General features: G+C 40.4%; 1 protein-coding gene across 9 annotated transcripts in view; it reads right to left on the reverse strand.

Annotated features, from left to right (window-relative positions):
• Window positions 1-3,206: 3,206 nt before the first annotated feature.
• Window positions 3,207-15,343, reverse strand: part of pdzrn3b (PDZ domain containing RING finger 3b) — a 255,121-nt gene continuing 242,984 nt past the window's right edge. For 7 of the 9 annotated variants that reach the window (XM_073072403.1, XM_073072405.1, XM_073072404.1 and 4 more), the window contains 2 exons: window positions 6,113-6,229; window positions 3,207-5,432 (listed from right to left, as the gene is read on the reverse strand). In XM_073072403.1, the coding sequence (XP_072928504.1) occupies window positions 3,900-5,432; window positions 6,113-6,229 (1,650 nt within the window). In that variant the 3' untranslated portion in view covers window positions 3,207-3,899. The remainder of the gene's footprint in view (window positions 5,433-6,112; window positions 6,230-15,343) is intronic. The other 2 variants (XM_073072402.1, XM_073072408.1) reach the window with 1 other exon arrangement.

A 15,343-nucleotide genomic window follows, 5' to 3' on the forward strand; every position in this document is an offset into this window, starting at 1 on the left:
TTACTTCATTGGTTGGTAAGTTGATGGAAAAGGCCCTGAGAGGCAGGACTTATGAACATTTGGAGAGGCATAATAAGGTTAGGAATAGTCAGCGTGGCTTTGTCAACGGCAGGTTGTGCCTTACGAACCTGACTGAATTTTTTGAGGATGCGACTAAACACATTGACGAAGGCAGAGCAGTAGATGTAGTGTATATGGATTTCAGCAAGGCTTTTGATAAGGTACCCCATGCAAGGCTTATTAAGAAAGTAAGGAGGCATGGGATCCAAGGGGACATTGCTTTGTGGATTCAGAACTGGCTTGCCCACAGAAGGCAAAGAGTGGTTGTAGATGGGTCATATTCTGCTTGGAGGCCAGTGACCAGTGGTGTGCCTCAGGGATCAGTTCTGGGACCCCTACTTTTTGTGATGTTTATAAATGAGCTGGATGAGGAAGTGGAGGGTTGGGTTAGTAAATTTGCTGATGACACAAAAGTTGGGTGTGTTGTGGATAGTGTGGAAGGATGTCACAGGTTACAACGGGACAGTGATAGGACTTTGTGGTTAAGAAGACATACGTTGCATTGGCCTTCATCAATCGCGGGATTGAGTTTAAGAGCTGAGAAGTAATGTTGGTCTGGTCAGACCCCATTTGGAGTACTGTGCTCAATTCTGGTTCCCTCACAATAGGAAGGACGTGGAAACCATACAAAGGGTGCAGAGGAGATTTACAAGGATGTTGCCTGGATTGGGGAGCATGCCTTATGAGAATAGTTTGAGTGAACTCGGCCTTTTCTACTTGGAGTGATGGAGGATGAGAGGTGAATTGATAGAGGTGTACAAGATAATGAGAGGCATTAATCATGTGGATAGTCAGAGGCTTTTCTCCAGGGTTGTATTGGCTAACACGAGAGTGCATAGTTTTAATGCGCTTGGAAGTAGGTGCAGAGGAGTTGTCAGGGGTTAAGTTTTTTATGCAGAAAGAGGTGAGTGCATGGAATGTGCTGCCAGCAGCGGTAGTAGAGGCGGAAATGATAGGGACTTTTAAGAGACTCCTGGATAGGTACATGGAGCTTAGAAAAATAGAGGGCTATGGGTAACCCTAGATAATTTCTAAAGTAAGTACATGTTCGGCACAGCATTGTGGGCCTGTATTGTGTTGTAGGTTTTCTACGTTTCTAAAATTTAAGGTAAAGTTGTTATGAACCAAGACAGAATGTATCCAATCAAATATATTTTGCTGGAATCCAAGAGCTCTTACTTATCTATCACCATTGGGAAGGTTATCAAGTGTGTTGATTGGCATAGATCCTGGGAGGAGAGGGTGAGCTGAGAGTTCCCATTTATTTCCTTACTGGTTAATACTGATGAGTAGGATGTATTGCAGGTGAGAATGCATGAATCGATACCGATAGGGTGTTTCCTTTGCACAGATACTGCCTCATCTAATGCATACTTCCAGTGCATTTATTTCTATTGTAGGGAGATGAGACTCAATTTCAACAATTTCCAGAACATTGCCACTAAGTGAGCTATGAATCAAAACAAGAATTAATTTGGGTTTCAAAAATACTTCTGAGTGGAAGTTGTGTGTAAGGAGTCACATTTTAAGAAAGACTGTAATATTAATCTCCCTGCTTCACTTGAGCAATGGCAGACTGAAAAGAGCACAGAACATTTAAAGAAAGGCTATAAAACGTGCACAACTAGTAGTTTGGATTTTGTGCTGAGCAAATACATTTTCCCCATGGGAACCTGTCTCAATTCACACCAGGAAGGGATAAAATGATATCCACAATTATGAGTCTGGATAAGATCTGGAAAGACTCAGCTGCAGAGCCACAGATATCCAGCTAAAATGTGCCCTGTTGGGATGATCATTGTATTTATTAAAAGTACTAAAACATATTCTCTTCCAGTACAAATGTACTCGTCCCTTGAAATCATTGAGAAGAATCTGCTGGGCGTATTCCAAACTATGCTGTGGGGAAATTGTCACAACAGAGAATATTTTCTATTACCAATGAGATGTCACTTCTGACAGTGACAATAAAGTACAATGACTTTATTTCCAAATAAAATAAATTGATGGCTTGTTGCCAAGTTTACGAACGATATGAAGATGGAGAAGCAGGCAGTGTTTAGGAAGCAGTGTCTGCAGAAAGACTTACATTGGGGGAACAGACAAAACAGTGACAGATGGAATACAATGGTCATGCACTTTGGCAAAAGTAATAAAGATATGGCCTATTTTCTAAGTGGTGAGAATTCAAAAATCAGAGGTGCAGAGAGACTTGGGAGTACTTGCACAGGATTCCTTAAAGGTTAACTTGCAGGTTGAATTGGCAGTAAGGAAGGCAAAGGCAGTCTTAGAATTCATTTTGACAGGACTAGAATACACAAGCAAGGATGTAATGCTGTGGCTTTATAACACATGGACAGACTGCATTTGGAGTATTGAGAGCAGTTTTGTGGCCCTTATCTAAGAAAAGATGTCCTAGCATCGGAGAGGGTACAGAGGAGGTTCACGAGAATGATCTCAAGAATAAAAGGGTTAACATGAGTGTTTGAATGCTCTGGGACTGTACTTGCTGGAGTTTAGAAGAACAAGGAAGGATCTCATTAAAACCTATCAAATATTGAAAGTCCTAGATAGAGTGGATGTGGAGAGGGTGTTTCCTGTACTGGGGAGTCTATGACCAGAGGGCACAACCTCAGAATAGAGTGACATCCATTTAGAACAGAGATGCAGAAAAAAATTCTTTAGCCAAAAAGTGGTGAATTGTAGAATTCATTGCCACAGGTGGCTGTGTAGGTATATTTAAGGTTGAAAGGTTCTTGGTTAATCAGGGCATCAAAGGTTACGGGGAGAAGGTAGGAGAGTGGGGTTGAGAAGGATGATACATCAGCCAGGATGGAATGGCAGAGCAGACTTGATGGGCCAAATAGTGTAATTCTGCTCTTATGTCTTATGGCTTTCACTCTGATGCTAGACTAAATAAGAACTGAATAAAATGGCCTATTTTCCTACAGTCTAAATGTAAATGAAAGAAAACAAAATTGGTTTCTTAATTAGCTATTATAGTGTTATTGGATAAGAGTCTCCTGAGATATATGTAAAGTATGGAAATGGATGAATATAATCTCAGGTCTGGTTGCTGTAAAAGAGGCAGGTTTAAAATTGGTGTAATTAATTTTATTTTAAATCATACACTGCCCGCTGCAAGCTCAATATAAAAACAATAATTTATTTTCATCTTGTACAAGACATGGAGTGTGTAACTAACCAAATGTTCATTTAGCTGTATTTGTTCAGTACATTAAGCTCTACAAAGCACGCATTAACTACAAAGTGTGTTCACAATTACATAATCATTTCTATAAACATGAAATTTATGTACATGCAAAAAAATTATCTCTAATTTACTGCAAGCTGCAAGTCAGCAGATCTACTTAATTAGAGGAAATCCTAAACAGTTTCCAATGGGAAGGTCCTGTAAAACTTGAACAAGTTACACAGAAAACAGGAAAAAGTATAAAGAACAAAATATATTTCTGTATAAATAGAACTGCAGATCTTGGTACGTAAGATTTAATATCTAAAACAGTCAGTCTCTTAAATTTAAACAAAATATTAACAGACTAAAATCTATTGGCACATGTTATTTCCAGAGTTATTAAATTTATAGATAATAACTAAACATCCAGTATTAGACTGGAAGTTGTTTGTTTTATTGTTGCCCTTTGTACAATTGCATCAACCTTTGTTTGTGAACTAGTGTTGTCATTCACTGATAGCCCTGCCAGTCACAACTGGAGGAGTGATGTATTTTATACACTTACAAGCTATGCCACTTTCAACGAGGCAAGATCTTTTCTACCTCAAATGGTAGTATTTAATATACATCATGGAAAAAACATTTATACAGTTGTTACTGATAACAGGGAATTGTATATCCTTGTTCCATCAGGTGACTTAGTGCCATGAGTTAAAAGTTCCTGGATTGTCATCCAGTTATCAAAGATTTTTTTACTCCTTTTCTTCATCATCTTTTTGTGGCTAAGTTCAATGATGTTCACCTCTTTCTTCTCCTGAGTGGTCTGCTGTTCCCTTAAACATTCCAATCTGCTCTGCATCATGAATTCACGCCGTCTTTTCTGCTCTTTTGCACGCACCAAATGCTGCTTTCGTTCTTCCTTACTCCAATAACGCCCCATTTTCATTTCACTGATCGCATCATCATCAGTTGTCATGCCGCAACGCTCTTCTTTAATTTTCAGTGCACGTTCCTTAAGGATCCGGTCTCTGACTGGCCGCTTGGTAATATACCTGGTCCCATCACTTCGGATCTTCACCTTCCACTCCATTTTGGGTTCTATTTGACTTGAGGAGTCATGATAGGAAGGTTCTTTGCACATGCTGACAAGGCTCATTTGGCTCTGTGCATATTCCACTGCTGATTTTTGTTGTATCAACTGCATGTAACTTTGGTAGTGCTGAGCATGTGCTGGGATGTGTGCATGTCTATACGGAGAACGGTGGTATGAGATTGGGCAGGCTGAGCACTGGGAGAAAGCCTGGCTTTTGCTGCACTCCAAAATTTGCTTCTCATCTTTTCCATCTGACTGCTGGCAATGGTCGGGTTCCTTAGTTGCAGAGTTTGGCTTTGCAAGGCCCACTGAATGGGACAGCAGTGGCCTCGGGAGGGTGTTGCTCGTCACCCCTTCATCACTTTGGCTGTTCAGATTTTTGACTGTCCTGCGCAACGAGTTATTGGGAGATAAATCTAATGTCAATGGTGTACTTCGACAACTCTCACCAGTATTGTATGCACTAGAGCTATCCTTATCTGATTTTTCTGGCAACTCTGTTATATCGGAGAGCTCATGTCTGCGGCTATCAATGCTGGTATTGTAGTTGTGAAAACCACTGTTCTGTAACATCCATGACTCCCTATAGTGTTCTTTCAATTGTTGCATTTTATGGGCTCGGACAATGTTAAGACATTCAAGCTCAATATTGTGCAATTCTTCGTTCAACATTTCTAGTTCTTGATCAACCGTTTCGTGGTCATTCTTCTTGATGCCAACAGCATTGCCATGGAAGTAAAGACCATACTGACTGTCATTTTGCATCTGGCACTTAAGCTCGAGCAGATCACGGAACCTTTCACACTCATCAGATGGAATTCCAAGAAAATCTGCATCTGCATAGTCCCCAGAAATGAATGATTCCTGCTGAAACTGCGTGTCACTGCTTCCGAGAGTGTCATGGCTGTACATGAGTCTCAATGGATCAGGGTTATTGTGCTCATCCCCAAGGTTCTCTTGCTCGGAGCTCTCATCATTTCGTGTGCTCTCGTCAGTACGTCCAACACCACTATCTTTCTCATGTTGGTTAGAGAAAATGGTGGCTGTATCTGTTGTTCCCTCATCATCATCGTGCTTTTTCTGCTAAAGAATAGAAGACAAGGTTACAACAAGCTTGAAAAGTAAGTACTCTGATCAGTTTTGAGCAAGGCATAAATGATAATATGATATGGGCATCAATATGCCTACAAACGGACATCAGGTACCCTGAATGGAACCTTTGAAATAAGAATGTTAAGTGGAATGTTAAAAAAAAATCTGATTAAAAGACACTTTTCCCCCCAGAGGCTGAATTTGTGAGTGTGGGTGCCAGTGACTCTCTTACCTCTTTTTTTTTTTTTTACAGTATTTTTATTCAGAAGAAAAAACAAGATTTACAGAGTGCAACACATAGATACATCTCAACATAAATTGTGTACATTCATATATTGTAATAAAATTGATCAGAATGTTATAGCATATCACATAAAGGTATACCACTCTGTAATCAAAAATTTAAAGATAGGTCATACATCATAAAAGAAATTTTTTATATAAAAAAAAGTCAACCCGCTACCAACTACCAAAGAAAAAAGCTGATGGATGATAATGGATAATTAGAAAAAAAACCATATTTGCTTAAGAAGATAGAAATATACATAAAAGTCTGTGCACTGTTAAACTTTATAAATTGGAAAAGTAATTTAGTAAAGGTCCCCAGATGTCATAAAAAGATTGTTTCGAATTTAAGACTGAGCAGCGGATCTTCTCTAAGACTCTCTTACCTCTTGAAGAATTTTAGCTGTGAACTGCATTGCCTGATTGTGTTGCTCCTCTAACATGTCCATGTGCAAATCATCCAGCAAGTCATTCCGATCATCATCTATCCAGCCTTCATCCAACTGAATTTCATGAACATATCAACACAAATTGTAAATATTTTTGACATGTATGTGTCATTTTATGATACATCCTGCAATTTATTTATAACTATAACACTGGAACAGCGAGCTGCTGGTTTCCCAGGAGTGAAATCTCTCTCAACTTGCTAGTGAGAGAGAGCCTGTCTGAGATACCGAAATGTTGGGTTATGGACTGCAGTTTCTGATAGACCCTAGATCAAAGTCTCTTTAGGGGCTTTTGCCATTGCTTGTGTGGTGGGGTAGATAGACTCTAGATCAAAGTCTCTTTGGGGGCTTTTGCCATTGCTTGTGTGGTGGGGTAGATAGACTCTAGATCAAAGTCTCTTTGGGGGCTTTTGCTATTGCTTGTGTGGTGGGGTAGGGGGCGTTCGGTGCAAGTGGGTAGAGGCGTAGCTTTGGGTCCTGATGTTTCCATCATTCATTGGAGTTTTTTGTTTCATGGACGTCTGCGAAGGGTAAGAATTTCAGGTAGTACACTGCATGCGTTCTCTAATATTAAAATGAACCATTGAAAACATCATAACTCAGGATACAGACATTTGAATTCACAATATAAGGTTGTGCTGTCTGGCTTAGAGCTGACTAGAGAAATAAATCAGGTCAACAAGTGTTGTCCAACAAATTTTCCCTAGTTTCTGAATAATTATTTCATTTATGTACTATTCTACAAATTTTCAAATAATCCACTCCTTTATACTAAAATTCCATAAGACATTGGAGAAGAACTAATCATTTGGCTCATTGAGTCTGTTCCACTATGGGTGATTTAATATCTCTGGCAACCCCATTCTCCAGTCTGCTCTTTGTAAGCTTAGAATTCCTATCAACCTCCACTTTAAATATACCCAATGACTTGGCCTCCATGGCCATCTGTGGCAATGAATTACACAGATTTAACAATCTCTGACTGAAGAAATTCCCCCTTATCTTTGTTCTAAAGAGATATCATTGTATTCTGAGGCTGTGCCCTCTGGTCCTCGACTCCTCCACTAACGAAAACATATTCTCCAGATGCACTCTATCTAGGCCTTTCAGTACTTGAGAGGTTTCAATGAGATCTCCCCTCATTATTCTAAACTCCAGTGAGAGCAGGCCCAGAGCCATCAAACGATCCCTGTATGCTAATCCTTTAATTCCTGTGATCATTCTTGTGGACTTCCTTTAGAATTTATCCAGTGCCAGCACACCCTTTCTAAGATAAGATGCCCATATCTGCTCATAATGCTCAAAGAGTGATCTGACCAATGCTTTATAAAGCATCAGCATTACATTCTTGTTTTATATTCAATTCCTTTCAAAATTTATGCTAGCTAATATTGCATTTGCCTCCTTACCACCCACTCAACCTGAAAGTTAATATTTAGGGAATGAGGACTTCCAAGTCCCTTTGCACCTTTGATTTCTGAATCTGCTCTCCATTTAGGAAATAGTCTTCACTTTTATTCCTTCTACCAAACTTCATTGCCATTCACTTCCCTACATGGATTTCCATTTGCCATTTCTTTGCCCATACTCTCAATCTGTCTTATTCCTTCTCCATACTCCCTGTTTCCTCAACACTACCTGCCTCTACACCTATCTTTATATCAGTGCAGCTGACTCATATCACTTCATACCGCCAAATCATATCGTTTCCTCGCGGCCCGGTACCGGTCTGCGTCCCAGTGGTTGGGGACCACTGCTTTATATCATCCATAGAGCCACTAATTCCATTACCTAGATCATTAACGTATAATGTGAAAGGAAGTGGTTTCACCACTGATCCTTCGGAGCACCACTAACCACCAGCAGCCAACCAGAAAATTCCCCCTTTATTCCCACTATTTGCCTCCTCCATCCATCCATGCCAGTACCTTTCCTGTAATACCATGGGCTTTATCTTGTTAAGCAGTTTCATGTGTGGCACTTTGTCAAAGGCCTTCTGAAAATCCAAGTAAACAACATCCACTGACTCTCTTTTGTCTATTTTGCCTCTTATTTCCTCAAAGAGTTCCAGAAATTTTGTCAGACAAGATTATCAGGCAAGAAACCATGCTGACTTTGGTTTAATTTATCATGTGCCTCTAAATACCCTGGAATCACATCTTCAATAATGGACTCCAACATCTTCCCAACCATTGAAGTCAGGCTAACTGGCTTACAATTTTCTGTCTTTTGCCTCCCTCCCAAAAGACTGGAGTGACATTTGCAATTTTCCAGTCTTCCAGCAGCATTCCAAAATTTAGTGATTCTTGAAAGCTCACTATTAATGCCTCCACAATCTCTTAGATGCCTTTTTCAGAACCCTAGGGTGTAGTCCATCTGGCCCCGGTGACTTAACCACCTTTATAAACATGAGAAATTCTATAGATGCTAGAAATCCAAAGCAACACACACAAAATGCTGGAGGAACTCAGCAGGTCAGGCAGCATCTGTGGAAATGATTAAAAACAGTTGACGTTTCAGGTTGAGCACCTTCTTCAGAACCTTCTATCTTCAGCCTTTTCAACTTCCCAAGCACCTTCTCCTTAGTCATGGTGACCATACTTACTTCTGTCCCCTATCTGACACAGAATAGTTATTAAGTACATCTGTCAATTTTTGTCCACCATTATTACCTCCCCAGTGTTATTTTCCGTGGTCTGATATCCAATTTTGCCTTTTACTCTATTTATCTGGAAAAGGTACACTAACTGCCTCATTTTCATTATGGATATCTGGTCCCTATTCATTTTTATCCCCCATCAAGAAAGCCTTAAACACAAAGTACACTGCTGTTGCTGTGGTCAAATCAACATGTACAAAAGCTGGATGAACTCAGCAGGTCGGGCAGCATCTGCTTAAATGAGCAGTCAACGTTTCTGGCCGAGACCCTTCATCAGGACAAGACAGTCCTGATGAAGCGTCTCGGCCAGAAACGTTGACTGCTCATTTCAACAGATGCTGCCCGACCTGCTGAGTTCATCCAGCTTTTGTACATGTTGAAGAAAGTCTTAAAGTTCTCCATTTCTTTCTCAATAAAAGAACTGACCAGCTCCTCTCCACCACCACATTCCTCTGTCTGGCAGAACTGGTCCTCACACTCAACAACTTTTTCCGTTATCTCCTCCCACTTTCTCCAGACTTGAAGGATAACCATGGGCACCTACATGTGCCCTAGCTATGCTTGCCTTTTCATTGGCTACGTAGAACATTCCATGTTCCAAGCCTTCCATGGTAATGCTCCCCAACTCTTCCTCTGCTACACTGATGACTGCATTGGTGCTGCTTTAATTTAATCAACTTTGCTTCCAACTTCCATTCCACCCTTAAATTTACTTGGTCCATTTCTGACCCCTTCCTCCCCCCTTTCTGGATTTCTCTGTCTCCATCTCTGGAGACAAACTGTTGATCAATATCTTTTATAAACCTACCAATTCCCATGATTATTTTGACCATAGCTCTTCCCACCCTGTCTCCCTTTTCACAGTGCCTTCGTCTCCACCGCATCTGTTCCCAGGTTGCGGCCTTCCTTTCCAGGACATCAGAGATGCTGCCCTCACCTGCATCTCCTCCAATTCCCCAACATCTGTGCTCACCCCATCTTCCCTTTGCCTTAACAATGATAGACTTCCTCTTGTCCTTACCTACCACCCCATGAGCCCCCCCCCGCATCCAACTCATCATTCTCTGCAACTTCTGCCATCTCCAAACTCCTACCACCAAACATATCTTTACCTCCCCCAGACTCTCTGCTCCCATCATGATTCCATTATCCATTTGTCCCTCCCCACTAATCTACCTCCCAGGACTTATCCCTACAAGTGGTTGAAGTGCTACACCTGCTCATTCACCTTCTCCCTCACTTCCATTCAGGGCTGCAAACAGTCCTTTCAGATGAGTCAACACCTCAGCTGCGAATCTGCTGGGTCATCTATTATGTCCAGTATTCCCAATCCGGATTCATCTACATTGGTGAGACCCATTGGAAGTTGGGGGACGGCTTCATCAAGTTCCTCCGCAACATCTGCCAAAAGCAGAACTTCCTGGTGGCCAAACATTTTAATTTCGATTCCCATTCCAACATGTCGGTCCATGGCCTCCTCATGTGCCATGATGAGGCCACTTTCAGGTTGGAGGAGCACCACCTTATATTCTGTCTGGGTAGCCTCCAGTCTGATGGCATGAATATCGATTTCTCCTTCTGGTAAAAAAAAAATTACCTCTCCCTCCCCTCTTCTTCTATTCTCCACTCTGGGCCTTACCTATTCTCACCTGGCTGTCACTTCCCCTGGCTTCCCCTCCTCATTCCCTTTCTCCCATGGTCCACTCTCCTCTCCTATCAGATTCTTTCTTCTCCAGCCCTTTATCGTTCCAATCTACCTGGCTTCACCTATCATCTCCTAGCTATCTTCCTTCCCCGCTCCCCTTCTTTTTTATCTTCCTCCTTCCTTTCCAGTCCTGAAGAAGGGTCTTGGCACGAAACATTGACTGTTTGTTCATTTCCATAGATGCTGCCTCACCTGCTGAGTTCCCCCTGAATTTTCTGTGTGTTGCTTTGGATTTCCAGCATCTGTAGGATTTCTCGTGTTTATGTTTTGGTATCCTCTTTTATATTATTGGCTAGATTCCCTTCATATTTTGTCTTCTCTCTTGCATTGCTTTTTAGTTGCTTGATTTTGATTTCTAAAAGCTTCCAGGTAATTTTTTCCCTATATTACATACCCTCTCTTCTGCTTTCATGCTGTCTTTGACTTCTCTTGTTAGCACAAATGCCTCATCTTCCCTTCAGAATACTTCTTTGGGATGAATTTATCTTTGCTCCCAGAAGCTCTAAACATTGCTGATCTGCTGTCAATACTACTAGGGTCCCCTTCCAATAAACTTTTACTAGTTCCTCTCTCATGCATCTGCAGTTCTCTTTCCTGTAATAATAATTCATCTGATCTTAACTTCTCCCTCTCAAACTGCACTGTGAATTCTATCATATTTTGATCACTGTCTCTTAAGGGTTCTTTTACTTTAAGTTCCCTAATCAAATCTAGTCCACTGCAAAACACTCATTCCAGAATTGCCTTTTCCCAAGTAGGCTCAACCATAAACTGCCCTTAAAAGCATTCTACGAATTCTCTCTCTTAGGATCTAGTGCCAACCTGATTTTCCAAATCTACCTGCATATTGAATTCCCCCATGACTACTGTAATTTTGCCCTTTGGACATGACTTTTCTATCTCCCATTGTAACTTGTACCCCATATCTTGGCTACTGTTTAGAGGCCTATATATATATATAGATATATATAACTCCCCTACAATGTTTTAACTCTTCCCACAAAGATACTACATCTTCCAATTGTATGTCACTCCTTTCTAAGGATTTGATTTCATTATTTTTTATCTCAGAGAAGCCACCCTACCCCTTCTGTCCACCTGCCTGTCCTTTTGAAACAACGTGTATCCTTGGATGTTAAACTCTCTACTGTGATTTTCTTTCAGCCACAACTCAGTGATGCCACAATATCATATCTGCCAATATGTAACTGTGCTACAAGATCTTCTACCCCATTCTGTATACTGCTTGCATTCAAATATAACATCTTCAGTCCTGTTCTTATCAACTTTGTCTCCGTGTTACAAAGAACAATACTGCACAGTACAGGCCATTCAGCCCACAATGTTGTGCCTACCCTTAAACCCTGCCTCCCATATAACCCTCCACCTTAAATTCCTCCTTATACCTTAAGTTACATTCTTAACCCTTTCTAAACATTTTATTTTTTATTTATTCTGGAGCCTTTCATAATTCTCTTGCACTCTCTTTCCCTTTTAACTTATCCTCAACTTTTCGCATCTGTGTAACTCACCACAACTTTCCTCCTATATAGTTTAAAGGCCTTTCCATAGCCCTAGTTATGTGGTTTGCCATGACCCTGGTCTCAAGTGGAGCCCATCCCATTGCAGTAGATCTCCCCTTCCCCAGTACTGGTACCAATATCCCACAAATTCAAATCCACTTCTCCCACACCTATTTTTGAGACATACATTTATCTCTCTGATTCTATTACCCCTGTGCCAATTTGTACATGGCTCATGTAACAAATCAGAGATTACTCTCTTTTAGGTTCTGCATTTTAATTTAGTCCCTAGCTGCTCAGTTGAACCTCTTTCATTGTTCTTCCTAAGTTGTTGGTACTCATGTGGACCACAACAACTAGATCTTTCCCCTCCCACTCCAAATTCCTCTGTAGGTCAGATGAAATATTCCAAACCCGGGCATCAGGCAGACAGAACAGCCTTCAAGCCTCTCGATCCTATGGAGAAAATTGTGTCTATTCTACTGAATTATCTGCAATTGTGACTGAATTTCTTTCCTCTCATGGTTCAGTTGCTCATCCTTCCTCATTCCCATGGGGAGCAACAGTCTTTTTGGGCAAAGCTCCAGCGCTGAGGCTCCTCCAGCACTACCCATTGGATCCCCCTCCCTATCTCACAGAGACACACTCCTGGCTCTGGTCACAGACCGAATTTGACATACTTAATCTAACGTGTGCAATTGCCATGTTTGAAGCTCAGATTTCAGGTCATCAGCTTTGAGCCTGAGTTCTTAGTGCAGCCAACACTTGTGGTCAACAGGAATGGCACTGAGGTCCACCAGCTCCCACATCATGTAGTTACCACATGTCACCGGATCCTGCATCCCTATTTTGTTTAACTGGTTGTGATGTGGTATCTTTTTAGTTCTATAAAACTAATACTATAAATAATTAAATTTCTCTCAAATTTATTCTTTTATCAATTCCTGGAATTTTCCCCTTAATGCCAGCTCTTCACATCTTTGTTTTAATCTACAAATGCTGTTCACTTTAATTCAAGATTTGCCTGTCCTTACAGACAATACATTTCACACACTAAACACCTCACAACTCCCATCCATAACAAACAAATGTTCAGTTACATACTGTTTCTACAAGTGTTTACATCTAAGTACATACCTAATTTCTTTCATTCCCCATCCCAAAGAAAAATATACTCATAGAAACCTCAATATTAGCAGTAACATATGAAAGTTATAAAACTTCTCTAATTCAATATTTTGATTTTTCTTTCATGTCCTGGTGGTACTACCATAAGACAAATGGTACAATTTGGAACAGATACTATATTGCTATAATCATCTGTAAAGACTGAGAAACAATCAGCCCAATCAGATGAGTCAGTTTTTGAATTATTGAATACATGTTGTGCCATATGCAACACAATAGCTGAGCAAAGAACTCTGCATCTTTTAGAATAAACACAAATTCATTATTATAATAGTCTTATCTTTGAACAAAATGAAATTTTCTAGCTGTCAAGTCATCATTTATGTCTTTGTTGAATGGAAAATCTGCCTTTACTCAATTTGTGAGTCAAACATATGGAAGTAATAAAAAATATCAGATCTTTCTAGTACAGGGTTGGTTATTTGGGCTTATCATGTCTACAACATCAGACTAATTCTGCCATCACTTTACTCTCCACTGTCCATACTAAAAACATTGCAAGAGGCCTTCCTTTTCCTGTGGATAAAATATTTATTTCTTCAGTTCTTGCACTCTATTTGGTGGCAAATACATTAATTCACTAAGGGCCCATACCTTCTTTAGCATAGAATTCCAGATATTCTTGGATAGATATATTTCTTCTGCTGTCAGTCATGAGTCCCAGACCTTTACCTGTGACCATTTGCACTCAATACTTACTGCCTATCTGCTTAAAATCTGGAACACCTGAATGGGATCAGTGGGCAAAGTTAATTTACGTATGCATGAAAACAGCTGCATCCTAGAAGTTAATTTATTTAACCAATGTTGCAATATTTCCAACCCATATATGATCTTCCTTAGATACATGTACAGCAGATAAGCACATGATGCCTCCAAACCCCTGTTAATTTCTGAAAAAGGTTTCTTATTCCTGTGTTCCAACCCCTTTACGATGAAGGACAGTATACTCTTTGACCTCAAGTTGGCCTTTTGCACCAGCATAATTGCTTTCTCAGTCTCAACTGTTCTTATAACATCAATTGCACAAACATATCAAGTTGATATCCTTGTGCAACATAATCCAGCTCAGATTTAGGAATTTATAGGTAAGCACCAGTGCACAGAATCTTGTAATTTCCAAACCAGTTTGACTCAGAAATTTATTAGTCTATATAAAATAACTCCCTATTTAATAATTCTATGCAAGTAGCAACTGTAGAGGTTTCAGAAGCTAACCTAATTAACTACTTAATTCTCTTTACAATGTTATCATCAACAGTTTTCCAATGTGAGAGCCTGTGGTATGTCGAATACTGGCTGAAACACAAAGTCTTTGGGGTAACTGCAAGTCTGTGTCTTTACTGTTGTTTTGCTCACACTTGAGTGCTTGGTGGCGGGGGCCGATGCTTTTTTTGCCGGGTGGGGAAGGGGGATTGTTGCTTGCTGCTGCTTATGTGTGGGAGGGTGGTGCTGTGGGGGGACTTTGGGGTTCCAATGTTTAACTGTTGTTCATTCTTTGGGGCACTCCTCTGTTCTTGCAGATGGTTGCGAAGAAAAAGCATTTCAGGATGTATATTGTATACAGTTGGCCCTCCTTATCCGTGAATTCAATCAACCGCGAATCGCGAAAACCTGGAAGTGCTCTTCCAGCACTTGTTGTTCGAGCATGTACAGACTTTTTTCCTTGTCATTATTCCCTAAACAATGCAGTATAACAACTATTTTACATAGCATTTACATTGTATTAGCTGTTATAAGTAATCTAGAGATAATTTAAAGTATATGGGAGGATGTGCGTGGGTTATCGTGGATCGGGATAGAAAAAAATCGTTAGTTCTCTTACTAAGTCGGAACAGGTACATCCGGTATTATTTAGCGTCAGTTAGTCAAACGTTTGCATTCGTATATAGTATATATTTTACCTTTCTATGTATATAAAACACTTAAGAACGTATGCTTCAGTGCTGGGTTCGGGAAGTTCCCGAGTTCGATCTAGTGACAGATCGCTGTCGAGTGCGCTCTCCGTGCCGGCTTGATGTGGAGGATCAAAAACCCAAAACCCAATAATTAAACCACTGCGTTGCTTAGTAATAATCGTAACTTTCATCGGG

Source organism: Hemitrygon akajei, chromosome 19, assembly GCF_048418815.1.
Source record: "Hemitrygon akajei chromosome 19, sHemAka1.3, whole genome shotgun sequence".
In the NCBI taxonomy this organism is placed as follows: domain Eukaryota; kingdom Metazoa; phylum Chordata; class Chondrichthyes; order Myliobatiformes; family Dasyatidae; genus Hemitrygon; species Hemitrygon akajei.